Source organism: Pteropus vampyrus, unplaced genomic scaffold (genome assembly GCF_000151845.1).
Source record: "Pteropus vampyrus isolate Shadow unplaced genomic scaffold, Pvam_2.0 Scaffold110, whole genome shotgun sequence".
NCBI classification, from domain to species: Eukaryota; Metazoa; Chordata; class Mammalia; order Chiroptera; family Pteropodidae; genus Pteropus; species Pteropus vampyrus.
The window spans coordinates 3,533,601-3,561,176 of record NW_011888891.1 but is presented as its reverse complement, the minus strand read 5'-3'; the positions used below and the strand labels follow the sequence as shown (position 1 = coordinate 3,561,176).

General features: G+C 36.9%; 2 protein-coding genes across 11 annotated transcripts in view; both read left to right on the top strand.

Annotated features, from left to right (window-relative positions):
• DIXDC1 (DIX domain containing 1) overlaps positions 1 to 4,060 on the top strand; it is a 66,112-nt gene extending 62,052 nt beyond the window's left edge. For all 10 annotated transcript variants that reach the window (XM_023533742.1, XM_023533739.1, XM_011365402.2 and 7 more), the window contains one exon: positions 817 to 4,060. In XM_023533742.1, coding sequence (XP_023389510.1) covers positions 817 to 897 — 81 coding nt within the window. In that variant the 3' untranslated portion in view covers positions 898 to 4,060. The remainder of the gene's footprint in view (positions 1 to 816) is intronic.
• Positions 4,061 to 6,019: 1,959 nt separating this feature from the next.
• Positions 6,020 to 27,576, top strand: part of DLAT (dihydrolipoamide S-acetyltransferase) — a 28,812-nt gene continuing 7,255 nt past the window's right edge. The window contains exons 1-10 of the mRNA XM_011365400.2: positions 6,020 to 6,635; positions 7,060 to 7,161; positions 7,467 to 7,591; positions 7,735 to 7,888; positions 13,592 to 13,718; positions 15,457 to 15,644; positions 16,686 to 16,839; positions 23,389 to 23,456; positions 24,275 to 24,370; positions 24,705 to 24,812. Of these exons, the coding sequence (XP_011363702.1) occupies positions 6,357 to 6,635; positions 7,060 to 7,161; positions 7,467 to 7,591; positions 7,735 to 7,888; positions 13,592 to 13,718; positions 15,457 to 15,644; positions 16,686 to 16,839; positions 23,389 to 23,456; positions 24,275 to 24,370; positions 24,705 to 24,812 (1,401 nt within the window). The 5' untranslated portion in view covers positions 6,020 to 6,356. The remainder of the gene's footprint in view (positions 6,636 to 7,059; positions 7,162 to 7,466; positions 7,592 to 7,734; positions 7,889 to 13,591; positions 13,719 to 15,456; positions 15,645 to 16,685; positions 16,840 to 23,388; positions 23,457 to 24,274; positions 24,371 to 24,704; positions 24,813 to 27,576) is intronic.

The following is a 27,576-nucleotide window of genomic DNA, read 5'->3' as shown; positions in this document are numbered from 1 at the left end:
AAACAAGCAGGAATATATGGAACTGTATATATTGTGGTGGCAGTTTCTCAGATAGTAAAAATGAGGAACTTCTGGAACGTCATCTATGCTTATTCTTAATTCTTTGACTATTTTCTTAGCCTGTGCTTCTCTTTATTATCAACTTGCTAAAAATAGACTTTTTTTGAAAGAGCGTTCTGGGTTATAGCGTATTACAAGTGCTCTCATTATGGTTATAGAATGAAAAGGTTGGAAAAGACAGTATTTTATTTTGTAAAGACTTCCTCACTGAGATGTTTTAATAATCCTGTTCTATTAATGGCTTAATAAATGAATTGAATGAATGGATGAAAAGAACTGCATGCAAATGTGTTAAGATTGGTCTTTCTAACCCTTTCTTTATAATTCCAGGGACCAAAAATTTCCCCTTTCTCATTTAATGCCTAAATAGTACTTTCTCCCAAGAAGCCCAAAGTGCTCTATGGTTACTGACTTATTAATTCTTATAAATCTCAAAGAGCAAAGCCATGGTAGGGATACTTTTACTATTTCATAGATGTGGAACTAAGGATATATAATATTTTACACACACACATACACACACGCGTGTGTGTGTGTGTGTGTGTGTGTGTGTGTGTGTGTGTGTGTATTTATTTATTTTTTAACCAGTTTTAACTTTAGGGATCAAACCAAAGGCTCATAGACCCTAACGCAAAGCTTTCCTCTACACTTTCTTATCTTTTATTTTTGTGGTCTTATTTTTATTAGCAGCAGTCATTTAATGAGACTCGTTATCTTATTGTTAATTTTTCACCGTGGCTTTTTTTCTTTCTCTAGGTTTTCCATGATGATGATGCCATCCCTGGATGGGAAGGGAAAATTGTAGCCTGGGTGGAAGAAGACCATGGAGAGAATTAATGCTGAGTATTAGATCAGGGCTTGTGGAACTTGGCACTACCTGGCTGCTTCACTCAGGAAAGAGGACTGAAACTAGAATACACTAAGAAGTTTCTAGTTCATGCTGCCAAAACAGAAGCTTCTCCAAGTGTGACAGTCACAAGCCTTTCCTGTTTCTGTGCCTAGCATATGTGGTACTTAAAATCCCTGTTCAAATGTAGACCATGGGTTCATCTGGAGTTCCTTGCCAGAACACAGTGTTTTATTCTACTCGGAGGACAACAAACCGAAGGCCTTAACCAATAGGGATGGATGATCTTGCTCCTGTAGGGGTACGGCTGCCGTTATCTGGAATCTGGGAATTGGATGCATCACTCCTATGTGTTACGGTATTATTTTAATTGGCCTCAATGGTTACAGCAATCAGAGTCCCAGCATTTGTACTCACAGACAAGGCAAAGGTACCAGCTTTTTTGCTTCTTTGCAGCTATTACACACCAAGAATAACTCATGGGGTGGTACCAAAGATGAAAGCCACTCCTCAGGAATCTTTTGGACTGGACATGGATGGTGCTGAACGAATGGATTGGATGGAAAAAGGGCTGCCCATATTGTGCTACACTATGTTAAAACCATAACTAAGACTTTGGGCTGCCTCTTGGGTCTTAACCGATTCTGCAACTTGTCCTTTGGCCCACAGAGGGCATATTTCATGTACTGCTAGTTTTCTCTGGGGACTCTTCAACTTTAGAGCCATTATTTTTTTCCCTTCCAACGGATGAACTTTGTGTTTGAAAGGAATAAGGAGTGAAAGTCTCCTTAAAAATCCAGGCGGGTATGGAAAGGTGCTGCTACCCATATTTTCTTGACTTTCTTTCTCTCATGACTTTCTTTAGCTCATGGCATCATCACTTTGGCAGTCAAAAGGAGACAGACCATTACCTTCAGTATTTGTGATTTACAAGTACTGAGCATGAGTTACTGGTCTGCCCGTCTTCATTTCAAGGCCAGAGTTATTTTCTATTATATATTTAGTCTAGATCGATCCTTTAGGGCACAGTAGAAACAATGAGACATGGAACATGAGTTGTAAATGGCAGGGTTGATTCTGGGTGAAAAAACCCAGAATTGTTTCTCATGTGCAACATTGTCAAGTGTAGAAGCTAAAAGAAAATAGTTAAATTTCTAGAGATTACCTAATAACTTGGGTTTTCTCATTTACCAAACATGATAAATCAATCAGCCATTTTATAGAGAGATTTTTTTGCCCCCCAAAAGCAGTCTGCCTGTGACCAACAATGTACACTGCCAACCAAAAAGAGTCGGACAGATCAATTCAGGGTTCTTGACCTGTCTGTCTCTCATTTGTCTCCCCTTTCCAGCCATTTCAACAGACTACTCATTGGAGCTCTGAGATGACATTTTCTTGTTTTATATAGATGTCTTTTTAAAATTGTTCATGTTTGGAGAATTATTTTGTACTCATTTGCTTTTTTGTCTGAGAACCATGTCTATTTTTATAACCTGAGTGTGAGTTCTGTATAGTCTCACATTCTGTGTACTGTATCCATTTTCTAGAGAACCCAGTAGCTTTTATATGGGCTCTTCTCTTATCAGCCCTTGTGGTTTCAGAATAAGCTTTATTTTATTACAAACATACTAATGATAACTTGTGTTCCAATTCTACCTGCCATTTTAGTTGTGGAGGTAGTTTTACATAATCTGATTGCTCCTTTAGCAAAAAGAAGGAGCTCAAAAGACACTTGATGTCTTTCATGTAAGTTTACCTGGTCATTTTCCTATTGAATGATTTCTCATCAGAAATGACTGCAGAAGTTTGGGAAGAAAGCAAGAATAATTCATTATGAAAGCAAACAGGAAAAAACAGTATATTCTCAGTTTCTTTTTCCCAGAAAGTCTGGAGAAAAAGTACTCATGTCACCAATTTCTCTGTTGCATGACTTTTAGTGTTTTGCTATAAGACAGCATGAGGGTTATCAGGCCAAAATTTGTTATTGTATTTCCAGTACAGTTTATCTTGAGTGTCTGTATCTTAAATCAGTTTTTACTTGTCAGTTTTCTTTCTGCAAACATTCTTACCATTATGTAGAATTTACCTTTTCAGAGAGAATTAAATCAGAGAAAATTTTCAAAGTCCTCTACCTTATCTTTTTCTCTCTATGACCTTTGGAAAAGGAGCTGTATGGCCCTAGTGCCTCCATAGAAGGCTGAAGTTGAGTTCAGGGGAGAAAATGAGATAATTTTCCTCCTTTAGCTCATTAATCTCATATGCCACGGGTATTAAGCACCCCCACTGCAGGATGACATGCCAGTAATTCTTGTGTAATAAGTGTTGGTAATTCTTATTCCAGTTTATAAAGACAGAGGAACTTTTAAGGAGTGTGCATTGATTCACTCTGGCTTGGATAGTCTCCTATTGGATATAATGTAGCTGCACTCTAGGTGGCCTCTTGACATATAGAGTATTGTTCCCTAGTAGCATTCATGTGGGAAAGTCCCTCCTGCTACTGCTGAACTTCTCTTTCTTTGAGAAAACTAAGAAACCAGAATGTTTAGAGTTCATAAAATAATCTCTCAACCCTGTTAAATTAAAAAAAAAAAAAAATGACCCTCTTGTAAAAACTAGTTTAGCAGAAAGCTCAATAGCTTAAAAAGTCTTCATTTAAAAATGGAAGACTGTTCTCACTCAGTTCTCTAAATTAAAGAATTTAGGTTAAATTTACTTGGAAATGGCGATCCTACTTACTGACCAACTTTTCAACTCTTTTTAACCAGGATGGTCATAAATTAAGGGAAAATGTCTTTATGCTCTACATCCAATCCAAGAGGACTACTTAAAAGCATTTAGGTTATAATTATAATAATTTTCATTTTTCATAAAGCATTATGATTGCACACTCGTCTGAATTTATGTAAGAGGTATAGCTTGCTTAAAATATATATGTAAAGTTATATTTTCTCAGAAACATGGATGTTTGCAACCATCACTTTCAAAGAGATTATTGTGTATTCACCTGTTTTACAATGTTTTCATGAAGGCTGTTATACCAGAGGCTTCTGATTATCAAAGTGATAACCAGTTTTAATTGCCTGTATATACCAGATTTGTGAATTGAAAAAAAAAAAAAAACCAAACTGAATAAAATGGAGTTTGCAAACTAAATACTGTTAATCATTTTCACTTGTGTTTATTGACTGACATTAATCAATAAAGCAATTTACATTTAGTGAAGGTGAATTTCCTCAAGTGATCTCCCTGGTAGCATGTGTAGTCATTACTTGGGGAGCAGAGATAAGGACTACTTTATTGCTATAGATAGTTTACTACTGGTATTTATAATGTAAATACAAAATAGATTATTATTACCAAAGAGAATTCATTGATTTAGCATTTCTTTTGAAATTATATATAAATGTGCAAACAAATAAGAACCTTAGAGGTTTGAGTCTTCTTTTTCCTTAATCTGTTTAGGGGAGTTCAAGCCTATTTTTTCAGGACCAATTTGACAAATCTAAGAATTCCTAGCCTAACTCTGGGGTCAATTTACCCCCTGGTCTGATTGACCTGTGCCCTCCTACGATTTAGCTACACGTGTCAAAAGTATATTCAAATGCAAACTTGCTATGCACTAAAAAATGCAAAACAAGGTTTAAGCAAGCCTACCTAAGTGAACAGCAAACAGAAGATCATCTATAAAGGCCAATTTAGGTCTAGTTATTAAATTCTAATGCAGTGGAAGTATTTAGATATTTTAGCCAATTCAAAATCATTACATTTTAATAGTATAAGTTCTTCTACTAATCACAATTATTCTTTGATTCTTCCAATTGTTACTTGTAAATATTTTTACATGATTTAACAACATAAATGCTCTACTCATTTCAAATGTGCCTTTCCATTTGGAAAATTTGTATTTCTTAATTGTATTGCCTGTATATTATTGTTAGGCAGCTGTGCCTACTTAATCTTTCCCTCATTTTTGGATAGTTATGTTTTTCCATTTCTTTTTGTTATAAAGCTACTAAAATATTTTTTTACCTTGTTTTGAATGCCTCAAGGATACCAGAATAGGATTTGGCAGCGGCGGCACGGGGGGGTGGTGGGGTGGTGGTGGTGAGTGTAAACTCTTTTTCTGATAATTGCTATTCCTTACTATACTGTCATCTCTAAACCAACCAAATTTAGTGCCCCCAAAGAGTGCATCTCTTTCTCTGCAATCTCATTAATACTTTGTTTTTAGATTTTTTAAAGTTTCTAATTTAAGTAGGTGTCAAATAGTACCTCTTGGCTGTTTTAATTTTCCAAGTATTTAATTACTAGTAAAGTTGAATATGTTTTCAAATGTTGCGTTTTCCTCCCATTTCTTTTTTTCTTGGCGTTCTCTGACCAACTAACTGTACACTGGGGACTTAAGAGATATAAATATAGCACTTGCTTCCTGCTAATCTAATGTCACTCTCAGTTCAGAAATATTTTCTAATGATAGGATGATATCTACAGTAAAGTGTACCTAATAAATGTAGGTAACCTTTTGTTTGTTAATTCAAAAGACATGCATTCAGCCTCCACTATTTTACGATACCAAAATCTGGAGAGACATCGAAGAACAGTATAGACATGCTTTCTGCTCCACAGGCTTAAAGTTTAGTTTTAGCATGACATATTTCAAGCTTTCTGCGATTTAAAGGGAATCTGTGGTAAATTAGGAATGAAAATCTGCTTTGTAAACCTAAATCTTCATTCTTCATACAGGGAACATGCTTAATTCTGCTTACAGTACACCTGAATGTGGGAATGTACCTCTCACTTGGTTGACCTTCACACCATTTGGCTGGACAACCTGTTCGCTCTGGTTTCCGGTTGGGCTACAAACCTGAAATTAAAACTTTGTGACTCAGTACAGCTTGCGCAGAGCGATGCCCTACCATTGGGTTGGCAGACAGCACACCACCAGAGAACAGACTCTCCCCTCGGGCGGTTCCCGGACTCCCCAGCTTTTCTTCAAAACATGGCCACGCCCCTCAGCCCACCTTCTCAGACCATTCTGCGGGTTAGCCCAACTCTCACCGCCTCTTTAGGCCCCTCCCTTTGGGCTGTGCCCTTCACTTCGCTAGGGCTCCGTCCTACACTGAGATTCCTTTCTTAGGACCCTACTACTGTCCGTTCCTCTCAACGTTGTATTTCTCCCAAACTTGCACCTTGCGTTGGCTCCGCTGGAACGCCCTTGTCCCCGGGGCGCCAAAGTAGCCACTCCTATCCTCTGGGCCACCTTTTTCCTCCCACTCGCGAGCATATGTTACACACATTCATGGTCTGGGGAGGAGGTGGAGTGAATCTTTGAAGCCCGTTTTACGACAACGTGCGGCTGCGCGCCGTGCCTGACGGCAACGCCGCACTGTTCTTGGGGAGGTCACTCCGGAGACGGTTTTGGCTTTGGGGTGTGTGGGTCGGTGGCACTATGTGGCACGTCTGTGCGCGACGGGCCCACAATGCGACCACCAGGCCAAGATTCAGGGCTCAATGGATAGCCTTGCGGGAGGGACCAGGAGCTCCGTGCGTGACCCCGCGGGTTGGTCCAGCTCCGGTTCGTTGCAACAGCGCGACCACAGGGTATGGCAGAGTCCGGGCACTCTGCACTTGGCGCCACAGCTTGTGGTCCACACAGCGGAATCACTTCCTGCTGCAGCTTTTGGGATCGCCTGGCCGTCGCTATTATAGTCTCCCCCCGCATCAGAAGGTGAGCCCCAGAACTGTCCTTCGCAGGACTCTGTTGTCCTTCAGGGCCGACTTCTTGGCCTCGGATCTTCCCCCAGAGGCTTCAGTGATCCTCCACCTCCCTCCCAGTGTATGTCATTGTCACTTCTCCAATATCGGGCTTTGCTGTAGCTCTTGAGCTTCCTTCTCCGGAGAAGAGCTCCAAACCTGGGGCTATATGTGGTTGTCTGCTAAGGTACGTGCTCTGTCAGAGCCACAGGACAGTGGAGCGGGAAGCCTGTCACTGGAGGGCTGGTGGCAGGAACTGCTTTTGTATCAGCAGCGCCAGCTTGTGATGGGACTAAAAATGTTTGCATTAAATTAAATTAAATTGAATGAAACATTAAACCAGACGGAGAGTTAAATAGCCTTTTTAAAATTTAGTGTTTCTCCTTTTTCTTCTCCAGGTTCCATTGCCCTCTCTTTCTCCCACAATGCAGGCAGGCACCATAGCCCGTTGGGAAAAAAAGGAAGGGGAAAAAATCAATGAGGGTGAACTAATTGCAGAGGTAAGTTTTAAAATATGGAAATTAGAAGAGACTGGCTTAGTTAAACTGAGCATTAACTTTCTGAGTGGGTAGTTATATCTTTTGCTTAATAAACTGTTTATTCCAACTTGATATTAGAGAAGGTTGGCAAGATAAGTTGTCAGCAGCTAGCCGAACTGAATTTTAACTAAGATTTGAAAAAAAATTTCTTTTCATATCTGTGATAGAAGCTTTAATTTCAGATGAACTGTATGATTGTAAACAGAAGCTATTATTAATCTTCATACTGGCAGCACAAGCCTAACTCCTTACTTTTGTGTTAAAAGATTGAAACTGATAAAGCCACTGTTGGATTTGAGAGCCTAGAGGAGTGTTACATGGCAAAGATACTTGTTGCTGAAGGTACCAGAGATGTTCCAGTTGGATCGATCATCTGTATCACAGTTGAAAAGTGAGTAGTACCCTGGTAATTTTTACTTAGGTGATTAGTGGAGTATTTTAACCCAGAATTGAGAAAATGGGAGACTACTTCTATCATAGCTGAATTTGCTTTATAACCCCGTTATATATATATGCATTCTTTCTCTTCCTTAGACCTGAGGATATTGAGGCCTTTAAAAATTATACCCTGGATTCCTCAGCAGCACCTACCCCACAAGCAGCCCCAGCACCAACCCCTGCTGCTGCTCCTTCACCACCTACACCTTCTGCGCAGGCTCCTGGTAGCTCGTATCCCACTCACATGCAGGTGAGGCTCAGCCTCTGGGTGTTTGCTCTAGAAAACGTTATTTATTCGTTATTTTTCATCGAAGTCTATTACATTCTAGAAACTGGCATTAAATATGGCTATCATGTCATTTGAAAGTAAATAGAAATTTAAACATGAAAATTGACAACTTTTATTTCTAGTTATTTTCAGGTGTGTGAACTTTGACAGTTCGTTTATTTATTTGTTTGTTTGTTTATTTACTTATTTTTATTATGGTGCCTTTGGTTGACGAAATCCAGTAAGTTTCAGTTGTACAATTCAATAGTAAGGCATATATATATATATATATATATATATATATATATATATATATATATATATTGCATTGTATATTTCTTTCTTAGACAGTTTCTTTAACCTTTCTCCCCCATAATGTAGTAGCCAGGATAATGCTTGGCATTTCTCATTCAAGAACATTATGTTAGATTTTGAGGATGATTTATATTTATATCTCTCTACTCCCTGTATAAATAGAGTTTTCAGTAGGCCTCAGGTGCTGTCTATTGAATGAAAGTTCCCAATTGGTGTTTTCCTGTGACATGTGGTATTCTGTTTTCTAAAAGTGGATGAAGGAGTCCAGTAGTATTAAATGAGAAAAGGAACAGTAAATAATAAGTATAGAATAGACATATATAATATAAATAGCATTGCAACAAAGCTGAGACCAACAATCACTGTTGATTCTATTAACTAAATTAGTTTCTAAGAAACTAAGTCACTTTATTAAATATTAGGGTTATCGTATACATATTTGTGTGTTTCAGATATTGGGAATAAGTAAAAACCACTATCCTTTTTCTTTTCTAAAATATTAAGACTAGAACTTTTCCTTCTTCATTTGCAGAAATTTCTGTATAGGAATCATTTTTATCTTTGGATGTAACGTTCTACTCCATGGTCTGTTGACACGTGCGCGCGAGTGTGTGTCCACGCACGTATATATTTATTTTTCAATTACAGTTGGCATATGATATATTAGTTTCAGGTGTATAACATAGTGATTAGACGTTTATATAAGTTAAAAAGCGATCACCCCATTAAATCTAGTACCCATCTGACACCATACATAGTTGTTACAATATTATTGACTATATTCCTTATGCTGTACTTTACATCTCTGTAACTATTTTATACTTCTTAATTCCTTCCCCTTTTTCACACCTCCCCCCAACTGCCCTCCCATCTGGTAACCATCAAAATGTTCTCTATATCTATGAGTTTGTTTCTGTTGTGTTTGTTTACTTTGTTCTTTAGATTTCACATGTAAGTGAAAGCCTATGGCATTTGTCTTTCTCCGTCTGACTTACTCCACTCAGCAGAATACCCTTTAGATTCATGCATGTTGTTGCAGATGGCAAGATTTCATTTTTTTTTAATGGCTGAGTAATATTCCATTGTATATATCTACCACCTCTTCTTTATCCATTCATTTATTGATGGGCATCCAGATTGCCTCTATATCTTGACTATTGTAAATAATGTTGCATGGAACATAAAGATTCACATGTCCCTTTGAAGTAGTGTTTTGGGTTTATTTGGATAAATACCTAGAAGTGGGATTACTAGTTCCTTCTTTGTCTGTTGTCATAGCCTTTGTTTTAAAGACTGTTTTGTCTGATATAAGTATCACTACCCCAGCTTTTTTGTTTGTTTCTATTTTCATGAAACATTTTTTTTCATCCCTTTACTTTCGGCCTGTATATGTCTTTTGATCTGAAGTGAGTCTCTTGTAAGCAGCATGTGTAATGGCCTTGTTTTCTTATTTTTTCAGCCACCCTATCTTTTGATTGGAGCACCTAATTCATTTTATTCAAAGTAATTGTTGATAGATATGTAGTTATTGCCATTTTTTTAATTCGTATTTTTAATCTTTTTTCTTTTTTTGTCTTAAAGAAGTCCTTTCAACATTTTCTGTAATACTGGCTTTGTGGTGATGAATTACTTTAGCTTTTTTTTGTCTGGGAAGCTCTTTATCTGTCCTTCAGTCTAAATGACAGCTTTGCTGGGTAGAGTAATCTTGATTGTAGGTCATTGCTTTTCATCACTTTGACTCTTTCCTGCCAATCCCTTCTTGCCTGTAAAGTTTCTATTGAGAAATCAGCTGACAATATTATGGGAGCTCCTTGATAGATAACTAATTGTTTTTCTCTTGCTGTTTTTAAGATTCTACTTTTTGTCTTTAACTTTTGTCATTTTAATTATGATGTGTCTTGGTGTGAGCCTATTTGGGTTCATCTTGTTTGGGACTCTCTGCACTTCCTGGGCTTGTAAGTCTAATTCCTTTTCCAGGTTAGGGAAATTTTCCATCATTATTTCTTGAAATAGGTTTTCAATTCCTTGCTCTCCTTGTATGCCTATGATGCAAATGTTGTTATGCTTGATGTTGTCCCAGAGGCCCCTTAAACTAGCCTCATATTTTTGGATTCTTTTTTCTTGTTGCTGTTCAAATTGGGTGTTTTCTGCTACCTTTTCTTCTAAATCACTGATTTGATCCTCTGCTTCATCTCATCTATTGACTCCTCTTAAGGGATTCTTCATTTCAGTTATTGTAGTCTTCATTTCTGACTGGTTCTTTTTTATGTTTTCTATCTCCATTTTTATGTTTCTTATTTCTTTGTTAAAATTCTTACCGAGTTCCTCTACTCTTCCCCTAAGTTCATTGAACATCCTTATAACCAGAATTTTGAACTCTGCATTTGGTAGATTGCTTCTCTCCATTCTGTTGAGTTCTTTTTCTGGAACTTATTTCTTTCATTTGGGACACGTTTCTTTGTCTTCCTGTTATGGCTGCCTCCCTGTGTTTGTTTCTATTTATTAGGTAGAGCTGCTAGATATCCCAGTTTTAGTCGAGTGGCCTAAGAGTAGTAGGTGTCCTGTGGGAGCCCAGTGATGCAGTCTCTCTGAACACCTGAGTCAGGTGCTCCAGGTGTGTCCCTTGTATTGGTTGTGTGTGTCCTCTTGTAGTTGAACTTTGTTTGCTGTTTGCATGTCAGTGGGAAGGATTGACCCTCTGGCTGTTTGGTTGTGAGGAATGGCCGTTGACTACAGTGGAGGAGTCGTTGTACAGGGGCTGACTCTGTGGAGAAGATTTGCTTTAGCAAGGCTCTGGTGCCTTCCTAGTCTGCTTTTTGGGTGTGTCATCCTTGGATGTGGCCCTGGGTGGTGCTCCAGCTCAGACTGAAGCCAGCACCAGGCAGGCAGGCCACTGCCTCCTGGGAGGGGCCCTGCTACAGGCCAAGTTTAGTCGTAGCCTGTTCTCTGCCCAGGGCCACCTGACATGAGCCACCAACCAATCCACAGATGGCTGTCACCTACGCTGGGCTTGGATGTGCCTCAAGGGGCCAAGCTGTGAACCGAGGCAGACTACCACTAGTGCTGGGCTTGGGGCTGCTGAGCAAGAAATATGGGGCACACTGAGAGTTTTATGAACGTTTGAGAGACTTTAGGAAAGTTTGCAGCATGAGCCAAGACAGGCTATTTGTATGGAAAATCCACTGGAAGTGGCTTGGGTGGGCCTGCACGTTGGGTAGGGGGTTCTCAGGGACTCACCATGGCGGTGTGACCAGTGTTAACCAGGTTGATGGAGACTCAAATATGGTGGCTGCCTGTATCTGTATGCTGGGAGGAGTGAGGGAACAACAAAGGAACAGTGGCTTCTGCCAGCACTTCTGTCTGGGGGAAAGCTCCCATTCAGCTCTCGCCCTGAGGCCAGACAACTTAGTTCCTCCTTATAAGTCCCTGGCATCTTTTGAGCTGCTGTGCAAGCGCTGGAGCTCAGAGCGAGTTTGTCAGCTGGTAAATTTATGGACAAGCCCCTTAAGAGGAGTGCCTGGGACTCCCAAAGCCCTCTGTCTAACTTAACCACAATCTCCACTGATTTTCATATCCAGATTTTGTGGGGCCTTCTCTTCCTGTCACTGGAACCCTGGCTGGGGAGTCTGTTGTGGTGCTGGGACATGGTTCTCTTGGGGTCCTCCACAGCTGAGCTACCCCTCCTGATTTTTAACTGCTACATGCAGTGTGGGTCTAGCTCCTTCTGCGTCTCTGCCCCTCCTACCAGTCTCGAGGTCACTTCTTCTGTATGTCCTTAGTTGTAGGACTTCTGTTCAGCTAGACTTAAGGTGATTTTCACTGATGATTGTTCTGTAGTTTAGTTGTAATATTGATGTAGTCATGAGTGAAGGCAACCACAGCATCTGCCTACTTCGCCGTATTGACTGGAATCCCTCCGTGGCATATTATTAACAATTACTCATGATGAAGTTTTGCCTGGTGTTCAGTTCACACATTTATTTCATCCTGGTCAGATAATTCTGTCTAACATAAAACTTAACTTCATTTCTATTTATGCTTATGGTTTTGTGTGCAAGTGTTAAGGTTGTGTCTTAATTATCCTTTTAGATACTGTATAGAGATTATCAGCTCCACTAATTTCTTTTTTAAGTGAAGATTTTCTATTAAATTTATTAGGTTAATAATGGTTAATAACATTATGTAAATTTCAAGTATACAACTTTATAATACAACATTTGTATATTCTATTATGTGCTCACCATCTTAAACCTAGTCTTTCATCATCTTGTATTTAACCCCCCTTTACCCTCTTTGTACTCCCTCCACCACTTTTTCCCTCTTGTAACCACCATTCTATGTCTGTATCTATGAGTTTGGTTTTTTTTGTTTTGTTTGTTCATATATTGCTTTTTGTTTTATATCCCACATGCAAATGAAATTATATGTTTCTTGTCCTTTTCCATCTGACTTATTTCACTTAGCATAATATTCTCAAGATCCATCCATGTTGTCTCAAATGGTAGTATTTCATCTTTTATATCACTGAGTAGAATTCCATTGTGTGTATGTACCACATCTTCTTTATCTCAGGTCCACTAATTTTTAAGAAGTAGATGAAAATGACAATTCTGAAAAAGAAAAACACAAAAATATTCTAATTAGAGTTCTGTTTCGTTTTACTTTTTCCTCTTATCTTCCTGAGACATCAGTTGAAATGATTTTTCTTTCAGCATAATCTTGTTGTTAATTAGATACAAATGACTAAAATACAGCAAATAACCAAGTAAACATCCAAATTCAGTAGACACACAAGCCATATAAATAGGAAAGCAATTTTTAATTTAGATCAGCCGATCTGGTATTTAGATTTTATTGGGGTGGAAGTGACTGTTGTAAAGAACAGTTCTTAATATTAGTTTTTTAAATCTTGGAAAGATATTTGGGAAGTTTGGGAGAAATGCAGTGTCCGTTGAGTGAAAAGGTGGATGCTAATACAGAGCATAACAAAATTTTAATGGAATAGTCTGGATCAAGATCATTCTGTGAAAGTGAAAAATTCTGGCCTAATCTTAGTGTTAAAAAAGACAAAAAGAGGCTCTTTGCTTGTATATTGAGGAGTTAATTTTGGCTGTATAGAAAGAAATCTTTCCCATCTGCTCATTGCTTTTAACTTTGGAGAGTGGGTTAGAATATCATGGATACTGTAAAGATTAAGATTTGCAGGATGATTTAACGGTGGGACATTATTTAGCACTTGCTGTTGTGAGGGTATCAGGCATATGGGAATTTGGATTATCACAGACACTAACATCCATAAAACTAAGCTTGCCTAAGTGCCATTGTGTCTAGGGCTTCATAGTATTAAGCAATAATTGTTTGTTTCTACAGGTGGTTCTTCCTGCCCTCTCTCCCACCATGACCATGGGCACAGTACAGAGATGGGAAAAAAAAGTGGGTGAGAAGCTAAGTGAAGGAGACTTATTGGCAGAGATAGAGACTGACAAGGCCACTATAGGTGAGATTTCTTCAGCTCTTAATGATTGAGACACTGAGTTTTCCAATGAGGGAAGAGGATTGCTGTCCTATAATGAGTGAGTGATAACATAAAACATTTTAATTCTTGGAATTCATTTCCTGGAACAGGGTATTTCATAACGAAAGTGTGCATGGTCAGATTTGTCAGTTCCATACTGCACTTTCCTTGAATCAGGGATATATAAGCTTTAGAGGTTATTTTAGGCTAGAGTTTGCTTTTTAACCTTATTATGTTACTGAGAAGCTATATCAGAACTTCCATTCTCTAAACTAGACAAGGAAAAATGAAGAGAAAATAGGAGAAAATAACTTCCAAGGTAGGAAATACCGAAGAATTTAAGATGACTTCAAGGGAAAAACTGCAGCCAGTATTTAGATTATTTTCATAGTTTGAGAATGACTGATAGAATATATTATATCTGTTTAGATATCATATTTCCATAAATTTCCTTTCTAATTCATTTTTTATGCTCAGAACAAAACCCACATAAAATCATATGTTTGTGATAATATTTATAGATATTTCTAGATAAATATATTTGTTTTCTATCTAGTCCCCAAAGATGCAGTGGGAGATTCTGGGCATCCTCTGCAGTGGCTGTTTCATATTGTCTTCTGAAATCATGAAATCATTGGTTTTAAACCCCATGATTCCTTTTGATGGCATCTTGGGGCAAAGGAGGGCTTAACAAGCAGGACTCTACTGTGTGCTGTCCCCTTCCCTCACTTTCACCAGGGCAGCTCCTTTTTATCTTTTTTGCCTGTTGTGCTCCCTTCCCCATAAGATATCAGAAGAAAAGATTATGTTTGTTCAAACAAAAAACCTTGGGAGCAGTAGGTCTGCTGTGCATACCAATGTTGCTGTAGAGGCCGATAGTCTAGAGACTATAGTCACTAGGGAAGTATTACCTTGGTCAAACTCTTTAAACTGTATTGTGGCCTTCGAGTCTTTCCTTTTTTCTTTTTAAACATACTTTTTACTGGATATTATTTCTCATCTGGAAAATGGAAGGATTCATCAAAGATATGGGGGAGGCACAATGCCAAGATCCAAAAGGCAAAAGTTGTCCTCTGCAATGGCTTTAGTTTTACTTTTGCAAACGTTCTTGTTTGGGTTTCTTTTAAGAAAAGCAGCATCTCAATGAAATGTAAGTTGCCAATACCATAGAAACCCTAGTAATTCTGTATTTCTTTACATTGAAATATTTGATGTAATACCAAATGTAACCTCTTTGAAAAACTCCAGAGATGCTTTTAGAGATGTAATCCTACATCACTGTCAAGCCTAGTAGGTCCTTTAATTTAACATCCATGTAGTTCTGATCTTTAGCAGTACACGTGATGCCATCTTGGAGTCTTGTGGGTCTGCATAGGGACTGCCCTTGGAGTTGTTTTTAGGAAAATGTTTAGAACTAACCCCTATCTGTAATCTCTCATAGTTTTATTTAATAGATCTTTATTTAGTATTTACTTTGTACCAGGTACTATTTCTAAGTACTTGAAAAATATTTCTTCATTTAATTTTCATTAAATCCTTGTGAGATACTATTATATTACCCATTTTGTAAGTAAAAAAGCTGAGACACAGGGATTAAATAGATTGCAAATGTTATATAGCTAGTTTGAAGGAGAAAAGCCTTCTACTTAAAACTGTGCTTTGAGTTTGGTGGGATAGTGGGATCCTTTAAGTTCCATAATAGTTTTTCTTTTTATTTAAGGTTTTGAAGTACAAGAAGAAGGTTACCTAGCAAAAATCCTGATCCCAGAAGGCACTAGAGATGTCCCCCTAGGAACGCCACTCTGTATCATTGTAGAAAAAGAGGCAGATATACCAGCATTTACTGACTATAGGCCAACTGAAGTAACTGATTTAAAACCACAAGCACCACCACCTATTCCACCCCCGGTAGGTATGCTTCTCTAATTGAGGGAACACTTATTTTACCCTTTTCTAAATTAAGGGATTGGATTAGGTGATATTTGGGTTCCTTCCAGCTCTAAGATTCTATGAATGAGAAAGGAAATAGTCAAATAACATTTGTGGAGACCTACAGGGTATGTGGCACTGCTCTATTCACCTATGGTCAGTAATTTGATCCTTGTAGCTTTATTTTCTTCCTGCTGTCTTGAGTCCTGTTGAGAACAAAGCTGAGGTGACATGTTTCTTTTCTGCTTTAGGTGTAGATATGCATATGGAAGGTAATGCTTTGTTCTCTATTTTCTACAGATTTTATTACATAATCTTTGTCACTGTCAACACTCTTGTTATTCACATATTCTAGCGGGTCAGGTTTATATTTGTAATACATTGGAGTCTTGACATAACATGACTTGTTTTGCATAGAATTTAGTCTGTCACTAGGTACTATATGCTATAATAGGAACTTGTACGAACTCCAAGCATTGATAACACTATAGCAAGGCTTCTGCTGATGTCAGAATCATAGTTTAGACTAGGTACACATTTTTGTCAGCTAAATCTTGATTTCTGACTGCTATACATTCATGGAGAGCTGGCAAGTAGTAGTGTTGGTTTATTTTTTGAGGTACTTTCAACATGGAACCTTCTAGCTTAATTTATTATTTTGAAGTTAGGGTAAGTAAAAACAAAACCATCTTGGTTATGGAAGAGAATGACAATAAAGAAACAGTGAGAGAATAAGTGAAGAAAAGCGATAAGGATATTATATACTAGTCAGCAGTATTAAATTCCATGCCTTTCTATGTTATCGTGGAATAAGATGACATTGTTCTGTCTTTGACATAAAATATTGCTATTATTGATGTTGGTATGTTTTGGTTAAATAGGAAAAATGTGCATTATGATCTTTGCAAAAAGATAAAAATTATTTAATTACCATAGCTTTGACTTAATAAAATGTAAACTTTCGATCTTTCAGACCAGTATTTGCAGTGGTGAATTAACAATTTGTAACTTTTTAAAAAGGTGGCCCCTGTTCCTCCAGCGCCCCAACCTGTAGCCCCTACACCATCAGTCACCCGCCCAGCTACTCCTGCTGGACCAAAGGGAAGGGTGTTTGTTAGCCCTCTTGCAAAGAAATTGGCAGCAGAGAAAGGGATTGACCTTACACAAGTAAAAGGTAAGTCTGTTTGTATGGAATGGAGTTGTGAAGCTAAAATTTAATTGAGTTTTTTCCGTAAGACTAGCAGCTTCAACTATATATATACATACATAGTCCTCTTAACTGGGATAGTGGGGTGAAGAAGGAAGGAGGGAAATACCGCCTTTGTTGCCACCACAGAGTAGAGAAGCGTAATTATGCTTTATTTAGTCTTAAGATCTGCCTATATAATTTAGATAGCTTTATTCATTCTTTGTGTTCACGGGAATTGCCTAATTATTGGTGAAAATATAATGTGCTTGTTCAGCAGAGTTGGGTTATACGACTGGATTATATAATGAGATGAAATCTCTATTAGGGCTATGCTGACTGTAGCAATAAACAAAACAAAACATGAAGTTTGGGTGATTAAAATGACTTAACATAATAAAATTCATATTCAGCTGAACTAAAGCTCCCTGAGAGCAAAGGAGAATGTTTTACTCATCTTTTTTCTCCCCAAAGAAAAAGTATAGCTTAGTGATAAGAGCATGGGGTCTGAATGGCACCATCTAGGATTTAATCCTGGCTTTATCATTTTCTGTGTACCATGCTCTTCGGTGAATTACTTAACTTGTATATGTATTTATTTGGGGGGACTTTTTTATTAAAGTTATTGCAGTGACATTGGTTAATAAAATTACATGTTTCATCGTATATATCTTTAGATGAATTACTTAATCCATCTGTTTTTACATCTGTAAAACAGATAATTACATTAAAATGGATAAAGTGCTTAGAACAGTATCTAGACAATAATAAAACTCAATACATATTCATTTTGTTCATATTATTATTGCCTCATGTTTAAATGTTTTTAAACTAATCTAAAATTTAATGTAGGGTAATTAAGGTTCATATTTGGAAAAGGGTAGAAATTGCTATTCCTAGAAACTAGTTTGATGGCTAGTACTATATGCTAGTACTACACATTAATTTGTACAACACTTTTTGAAGTAAAAATTATCATTCTCTATTTTTTGGATAAAAAATAGACTCTTAAAGGATCTCTCTTTTTTTTAAGTAGTAAAGTTACTGTTTGAATCTAGATTTGTTTAATTCTAAAGCCTATATTTTTCCCACTACCCTATATTGCCTTCTGTTTTTATATTCTACTTGAGAAAATAGTGTTTTATTTTCCCAGTTGTCCAGATGTAGGCACTAAGAGCTGGTTATCATGTCTCAGTCTATCGTTTTGTGGTTAGAAGGCAAGCCAATCTCCAAAGACATAAGAGTAGAAGTTTACAAATTTTTTGGACCTTAGGGCTCTTGTAATATTGGGAGACCCTTTTCTCCATCTTAATGTTATTTCAATAGTATATTGCCATTCTTTATATATATATGATTAGAATCAGGGACAGCAATATAAGTTGGAATAGTCTTTAATGGGAGGAGGGATTGGGTTAATAATTATATCTGAAGAATTTAGACAAGTAAAGAAGGACCATTTATTAGGTACTTAGCAACGCTGGCTACCTTACTAAAGATACAAATGGGAAAATCCAGTATTCTTATACAGTTAGAGTTAGGTGATTCATTTGTTATTTAACCCATTTCTTGTTTAGAAAAAAAAAGTGCAGCTCTCTGCCAATGTTAAATTTAATTTTACATAAGCACATTCTTTGAGGCTGAAGCAAATCTGACTGGTTTTCAATATGAAAATAAAATAGAAAAACTTTTCTTGGGGTTATTTTGAGACAGAACTTGTTTCTCATTCTAATGTAACAGAAATGTATATGATGATCAGTATTTAATAATTTTTTTCATGCGGTAAATTTCAAAGCATAAAACACCACAAAGCAGAACATCTAGGATTTGACATTTTCAGTGATCGAGAATTACTATGTTTTGTAAATGGGAATACCACTACTAAAAACAGAATGCTATATAAATAGAACGATGTACTTTGTTTCCAAAGACTTTTGATATGCGATGCAAAAACAATAAAAAGGAGATATTTTGTGGCACACTTTAGGGGTAAGGTTAGGACTTTAATCCGCAGGTTATCTCGGGGTAAACGCCGCAGCTGGAGGCGCTGCTGGCGAGTATTCTCGGGGCAAATGTGAAATGTGTTAGGCAAATACTCATTGAGTATTGTCTGTACATCCAACATTTTCTCATGAGACAGGATTTCAGTTTCAAGGGGTTATATTACCAACAATAAAGAATTAAAAGAACAATGGGAATATAGCTTAGTATTTATGAGTGTGAACTCCGGAGCTGGAATGCTTGGGTTTGAACTCCAGTTCTGCCATACGCTAGCTGCATGACCTTTTATGTCTCAGTTTTTTTCATTTGTGTATAAAAATAATTAATACCTCATACGTGGTGAAGATTAAATAAGTTACTAAACAGTAATTGCACATAGAAGTCATATATAGGTATTAGTTATAATGATAAAAACAACATTATTATTAAATAAGATGATTTGAATGCTAAAGAAGAAATAAACCAGATGATATACTAGTGACAGGGTGAGTATATGTTCAGTCTTGCTTGCTTTTAGACAGGGTGGTTGGGGAAGATCTTTCTGATGAGGTGACATTTGATCTGACTTGGAAGATGAGTCAGCTATGAGCCAACCATGTGAAAAACTGGGGGAAAAGCATTTTGGGTAGAGAGACCAATAATACACATTCTGAAGTGGGCAAAAGCTTGGCTGTGTGAGGACATAAAAGTGGCCTGTGTTAACGGAGCTTAGTGAAAAGGGTCCAGTGGTAGGAGGTGAATTTGGAAGAAGCACAGGGGTGAGAACATAAAGGGCTTTTACAGGTCGTGGTAGAATTTGAATCTTATTTAAAGTATAGTAGAAAGCCACTGAAAGATTAAAACAAGGAAATGACATATTTTAAAAGATAATTTTGCCTGCTCTTTGTAAATGGATTAAATGAAAGCCAAGGCACCTGTTAAGATGCTGTTTCTGGATTTAGTTGTGGTGCCATAGACAGTGGTGGTGAGAGTGAAAATGAAAAGGAATGGACAGCTTCACGAAACATTTTTGAAATAAAATCAACAGAACTTAGTCTAGATTGGATATGGGGATTTGCCAATAGTAATGTTGAAAGAAAAATGTGGTGGAAGCCATGTCTGGATAGGTTGTCTGGATAGGAAGTCTGGATAGGTTGAAGTTGAAAAAAAGATGAAGATATGGAGATAAGATAGCATCGTGGACAACTCATTCAAGAAGCTTTGCTGTGAAATAAAGCATAGAAATAGAGATATAGCTTTGGGAGGATATGGGCTTAAGAGAGGGCATAGGAGAATGGGTCTCGTATACAGTTTCTCAACAGTAGCACTGCTGACATTTTTGAACAGATAATTGTTTTTGGGGGGGATGTCCTGTGCATTGTAGGATGTTTAGCAGTATCCTTGATGTCAACCCACTACATGGTGGTAGCCTCTTCCACTTAGGACAGCCAAAAATCTCTTTGAACGTTGCCACATGTTCAACAATAATCTGGCACCAACTACCCTGACACCACAGTGTGGCGGTTGTGGCAGGGGCAGGGCAAAATTATCCTGGTTGAGAACCAGTCTAGTAGAAATTCATAAATTGATAATACAGAAAGGGAGAAAGGGCAAGGTACAAAGTTTTGAGACTGTAAGAGATTATGGGATTGGTAAGAATTAAAGACATTTTGTCTGTTTTTATAAGAAAAGATATTATGGAGCAGGTTTATAGGTTTGATGGTGGAGGATGAGTAGAGTACCTCTCTGGTTGCTTTTATTTTGATCAATAAGGTATGAAGTGAGGGAATGGGCGTGGGGAGGTTTGAGGTTAGAGAGATTGTGAAGTAGTGTTCTCACAGGCTGGGAAAGCGAATTAAAGGGAAACAATTTAATTTCCTGATAGTTTTGTGTGTCTCCTTTAGGTTTGGGGCTCTGAATTTATAGAACAGTCATTCAGCTAGGTATGTACTTTCTGCCTTGCTAGCAACACTAAGCTACTCTGGTGCTGGCATTGAGATGGCAAACGTTTTAGAGTTTGATCGGAGAGTGATTATATATAACAATGATTCTTAGAGTATAAGCTTGTAAGGAGAAAGTGAGGACAAGAGGGAGACAATGGATGATGAGAACAGAGGGGTCTGAAGTGAAGGTCTTGATGACGTTGAAGAAATTTTACAGTAGAGGGAGCGAGTGGTTTAGAATAAGTGAGCTGAGAGGATCAGTAATTGTGTATTGTTTTCTGATACTAGCTGTGTTTTTTTCTATACCATCAATGAGTTCTCCAACACCGACTGGGTATTCATTCAACAATTCAATCCTATTCTGATGCCAGCTATTCAGAGTTAGCATCAGACTCCATAGGATTAGGGGCTTAGTCCAACGAGACTGCCCCCACTTCTGATGTCAGTTGCAAGTCCTGGGGACCACCCATACTTATGACTCATTGTCTGTAAATCAAGAGTTCCTAAGACCCCCTTTTTCTGGTTCGATAAGTTAGTAGAATGATTTGCAGAACTCAAGAAAGCACTTTTCTTACTATTACCAGTTTATTATAAAAGATACAACTCAGGAATGGTCAAATAGAAGAGGTGCGTACGACAAAGTATGGGTTGTAGGAGGTAGGTGTAGAGCTTCCATGCCCTCTCTGGGAGCATCACCCTCCCAGCACATCGATGTATTCATCAACCCAGAAACTCCAAATCTCATTATTCAAGAGTTTTTTTATTTTTATAGGGGTTTTAATAAGAAGGCATGATTGATTAAATCATTGGCCATTGGTTGTTGGGCTCTATCTTCTATTCCCTTTCCCTCCTTGGAAGGACATACTAGCAAATATGACTAAAATGTAATCATTTGGGGAGAAACCTTTAAATTCTAGATCCTGATGTTCAGAATTTAATTTGTCTCACAGCTACTCATGTTATGTTTTATATTTCTTTGATGCAAAGTACTTTCATATCACTATTTTATTTAAAATATTTAAAAATTTTTTCTTAGTTACATGTGACATACAGTATTATTAGTTTCAAGAGCACAACTTAGCGACTTACGAAGTGATCACCCTGATAAGTCTAGCACTCACCTGACACCATACTTAGTTATTACAATATTACTAACTGTATTCCCATACTGTACTTTACATCCCTGTGACTGTTTTTTTACTGGCAATTTCATCACTATCTCATTTTATCCTCAGCATTCCTGTTAGCAGGGGCTGGTATTGTAATCTCTATCCAGTGGATGAGTCTGAAGACCAGATGAGATTAAGTGACTAGAGTTATCTATCTAATTTATATTTGACAACAGCCCTACATTTTTTACCCTACTCTAGTATTCTTCCTTTTATACCATATTGCTTTATGATGCCCTAGTGTGCCTTCTTAGGGAGATAGGCAAAAGAATTTTAAAGATTTCAACTAAGTCTTAATAAGAAATTCTTGTGAGTGGCTGAAGGTTAACATAAGGCAGATGGTACTGCAGCTTTCCTCCTTTTGAGGGGTTGCTGTGTCCAGATCAGCCTTGGTTGTAAGGGGAGGTTATTGTTTCTGTCTTATATAAAGGAGGGGAATCTAATAGGGGTACTACTACCTCTGTTCTAGAGCTCCTGTTGAGAATAAACACAATCCTAGCCAACTCAATTTTCATAATGAAGGAAAGGAGTTGGGATGAACTGCATACAACGAGAATCCTTTTAAAAGTCTGCTTTGGGGGAAGATGAATCAATTTGACCAAATTTTTTCTAGAAGTGGGCCAGTGTAAAAGGTATTTTAATAACTAAATTCCGAATCTCCATAGAATTAAGGCTCAGTATTATCTACTTGGATCTAAAGTTAAACCTAAGAAGTTGTGGATGGGAGAAGGAAGGAAATTGAAAATAAAATTAAACCTATTCAGAGAACTTTGAAGGTCTTTCCTCATGTGTGACATTGTACTTATTTCCTTCAGAGTTTCTAACACAGGCTAGTTTAGAGCCTTGGCTACTGTGAGAAAGCTGTGAAAAATGGAGACCATATAAGAAATGAATGATTCTAAAGATGAGATCATTATAACTGAGAGTTATTAATGCTATTTTGGGTGAAAAAATTGTTTTGCCTGATTTATCTAAAACAATTGTTATCTCTGTCGACCCTGAACAAAGGGAATTCTTTATGACCAAATGAGTCTAGAACCCAAATGAGATATATTTCAGAGTTCAGAAAGGGTTTTTTTGAGCTAATCCGGAGGAGACACCTAGTCTTCCTTTTGGAGATATAAATATTACTCAGCATTATCCTTATGCTGGTATTTCTCGATTTAAACGTAAAGATGAAAAAATAAAGTACAACTTAATGAGATAAAACTTTAAAAGAATACTTGCTATAGTTGAACCGCTACAGATCAAGCAAGAGTATTCTGTGTAAGTTAAACTTAATAACTGACAAAAGCTGGGATTTTTAGGAAGAACTTTAGGGGGCAGGATTAAGGCAGCGATTCCTTTTGAAGGTCTTTGTTAGGAACTTGCACTTCAGGATCACAGTGAAGATCTTGAGGAACCAGCAGTAGACTCTCATCTATGTGGTATTTATGTATCTGTTCTAGGGACGGGACCAGAAGGCAGAATCATCAAGAAGGACATCGACTCTTTTGTGCCTACTAAAGCTGCTCCTGTGAGTTACATTTGTTTTTTTTTCCCCCAGGTTGTCCCTGCAAAAGTGCTTTGTCCAGCTTATTAGTCCCTTTCGTACATTATTTATGAATGAAATAGCTGAACCAGAACTGTGTATTCTTTTGTCTAATTTCACTGGCTATCAGTATATAGATATGAATTGATGTCATTCACCTATAAATTTTTTTTTTTTCAGTAGTGATACTAAATTTGTTTAGTATCATTAGAAATAATACATCTTCTCCTTTTCTTTCAGGCCCTATTTTTAAAATCATGCTTACAAGTTGGTTAATTAGGGTTTGAGTTTTATTTGGTTAATTAGCCCACATGAGGATTAAAATCACATAGCCAACCTCTGTTTGATTGGCTAAAGGGCTAAGATAATCAGCTGAAAGTAAGGAAAAGGATTTAGTTATTTAGATGTTTGCATTCAAATGAAAGATTTTTCATTGTTTTTTTCTTAACATTGTTCAGGAAAATGAATTATTTGTTTATATTTATCTCTTGATCCTTTCAAGTTAAGAACGTTTCGATTGCTTTTCTCGAAGATAATTTTGCAAAAACAAAATTATTTTGACATAAACTGTCATTGAACTGTCAAAGAAAAATGACGCAAAACATGATTTCAGAATTCTAAGTATAAAAATTAAAACAAACCCTTAATCCAAATCTGAGTCCCTTTTTCTCTCTTTGGATAGAAATAGCTATTTTTTTCTGAGCCTTTTAATATGTCATCTGTAAAAGAGTCACTAGTAGTCGTTCCCAGTTGCTTATAAGATTGAGCCGCAGTTACTAAGAGCTTTTTTTACCTTCTCATAGGCTCCAGGAGCTGTTGCTGTGCCTCCCCCGGGTCCAGGAGTGGCACCAGTTCCTACAGGTGTTTTCACAGATATCCCCATCAGCAACATTCGTCGAGTAAGAGTATTACCATAAGTCTGGAACTAAAGCTATTAAGGGCATCTTTATTGCATCTATGGTTTGAAATGCTAACAGACTATTTTTTGTAGGAAATTTTAGATGGCTATTTTAAGAGAAGTTTGGGCAGTTAAATACTTGGGATAAACAAATACTGTGTTCTGATTAAATACTATTAGAAGGGGCTAAGGTATGGTGCAGTCTTCTGTCTTCCAAATCTAATAATGCTTGAAGTAAGCATTTTCAGGGAGCGGAGTAAAGGGAGCAAACAGGGCTCTGAATTAGGTCTTATCTTAACTCAAGATAACTGACTTTTGAATCTCTTTGATTTCAGGTTATTGCACAGCGGTTAATGCAATCTAAGCAAACCATACCTCATTATTACCTTTCTATTGATGTAAATGTAGGAGAAGTTTTGTTGGTACGGAAAGAACTTAATAAGGTAAGAAATCTGAAAATTCCAACTCTGTAAATTCTAAAAATCTTGTTTTTCCCCATTAAACATTGACATTTTCCCCATATTTTTTGTAACAGTATGCCAATTGATGATGGGAAATGGGTGTCATCTTAATTTTAACTTGCAAAGAATATCCTGGTGAATTTTCATTTTCTAATCCTTAATTAAAGCTTATCATTTAAAGTTGACTTTACCATGGATCCATTTTAGCCTAGCAGAATCACTATGATTCTATGAGACTACTTCAGTCTTTTGATGGGTAAGAAATAGTATGTTTACTTTGTGTTTATAGTTAAGTACCAAGCATCTATATAGTGTTTAGCCTAAGGCACTTTTGGAAACACAATTTAAGACATAATCTTTCTCCATGAGTTTATAATGTAATTGAGGAGATAATGTGTGTGAAAAAGAGAGGATGCAATTTTTATTAAAATATAAATATTTATTTGTAGATCAGTCTTGTTATGGTAATGCCTTCATCTGCTAGATTACATTATATAGGTTAAGTGTTACAGGAGTTCAGAGAAAGGAGATCAGTGAAAGTAGTTGGGGAATTCAGTGGTGTAGGAAAATTTGGTTGAGCTATGGAGCATAGGAAGCATTTGGGTTGACAAAAGAGTTAAAGAAAGTTCCTTCTCGTGATGGAATATAATAAAGTTAAAGTGCTTTAAAAAAAGGAAGGAAGTGTAGTATATGGGAGATAGGTTACTTTTTCTAGAGTGTATACACAGTTGTTGGTTTAGGGGAGACCTTGATTTATAAGCAGAAGAATTTGGACTTGATGAATTAAACATTAAATAAAAAAAAAATGATATGATGATAGCAATGTTTTCAGAAAAGTTGGTCTAATAGATATATACTGACATGCCTTAATGGTAGAGACTATTTTTGCTTGTCATATAAACATGAAATGATGGTGATAAGGGTCTGGATTAGAGGGTTTTGTTAAGGATGGAGTAGGAGAGAGGGATATGAAAGATGTTTTCAAGGAGGTGAAAAGTAAAAGCCAGACTCCCTAGAGTGGCATACAGAGCTTTACACAGGCTATCTATAACCTCTCTGACTTCCTCTCCTACTACTTTCCTACTCACTCTGCTGCAGACACAGTGGTTGCCTTGCTATTCCTCAATACTCCACCTATATATTCCTACTTAGGCGCCTTGCACTTGCTGTTCCCTCTTCATGGAATACTCTTCTTATAGTATCTACCTGGCTTCCTCTTTCATCTCCTTGATTTGACTTCTCTGGTTTTCTCTAGTCATCTTATTCTAAAGTTAAGGGAAGAATGAGTTGAGTGATGAGTTCTCTCTTTAGTTCTTTTTCCCTGCTTTATTTTTCTCCTTAGCACTTAACACTAACATACTATATGTTTCACTTATTTATTATGTATCTATCCCCTTTAGTTAGACTGTAAGCTCCCTAAGAGTAGAATTTTTACCCATTTTTTCACTGCTTTATTTCCAGGGCTTTAAAGTTACATGCCCAGGCTCTCATATATTAGATGCATGAATGAATGGATGAAGCAATGAAGCATCACCAGTTTTGTAACTGGCTATAAGGGTTAAAGATGATGGCATATTTCAAAATATTAAAGCTATTTTTTTAATAAATTTATTTGAAAATTAAACATAAAAGTGTATGTCCAATGTATTATCTTATTCAATTCTTTTAAATAGTCTATTCAGATATAATTAAATAGCATACCATTCACCCATTTAAAGTTTAAAATTCAGTGGTTTTTAGTATATTCTGAGTTGTACAACCATCACTACAATAAATTTTAGAAGATTTTCATCATCCCAAAATGAAACCACGTACCTCTTCGTTATAACCCCTGCCCCAAGCCTCCCATCCTCCCCAAGTCTTAGGCAACCACTTAATCTCCTTTATGTCTTATAGATTTGCCTATTCTGGATATTCCCTAAGGGAATAGGGATTTCATTGAATCTGTAGATCAACTTGGGCAATATTGCCATCTTAACAGTATTAAGTGTTTCCACTCAATGAACATGGAATGTCTTTTCATTTATTTAGTTCTTTAATTCCTTTCAACAATTTTTAGAGTTTTAGAGTATATACAGTATAGTATAGTTATTGCACTTTAGTTAAATTTATTCCTAGATGTTTTATTCTTTTTAATAGTATTGTAAATTTTATTTTCAGATTGTCCATGGCTACAGTTAGCTGGCTTTTGTATATTGATCTTGTTTCCTGCAAGCTTGTTTTTTAGTGTGTTTCTTAGAATTTTCTCTATACAAAGTCATGTCATTTGCAAATAGAGATAATTTTGCTTTTTCCTCTCCAGTCTGGATGCCTTTTATTTCCTTTTATTGCCTAACTTTTCTGGCTTGCACATCTAGTACAGTGTTAAAATAGAAGTGACAAGAGTGGATGCCCTTATCTTATTCTTGATCTTAGGGGGAAATGAGTCTTTCACCACTGAAGTATGATGATTGTGGAGTTTTCGTAGATCTATTTTATCTAGTTTGTTAAATGTTTTTATTATGAAAAAGTGCTGAATTTTGTCAAATGCTTTTTCTGTGTAGTGAGATGATGTGGTTTTTGTCCTATATTCTATTTTTACATTAATTGATTCGTAGATGTTTAAAAAACCTTGCATTCCTGGGACAAATCCTATTTGGCCATGGTGAATAATCCTTTTCATGTATTACTGGACTTGGTTTGCTAGTTTTTTTGTTTTTTTTTTTGTTTTTTTGAGGATTTTTGCTTCTATATTAAGAGATATTGA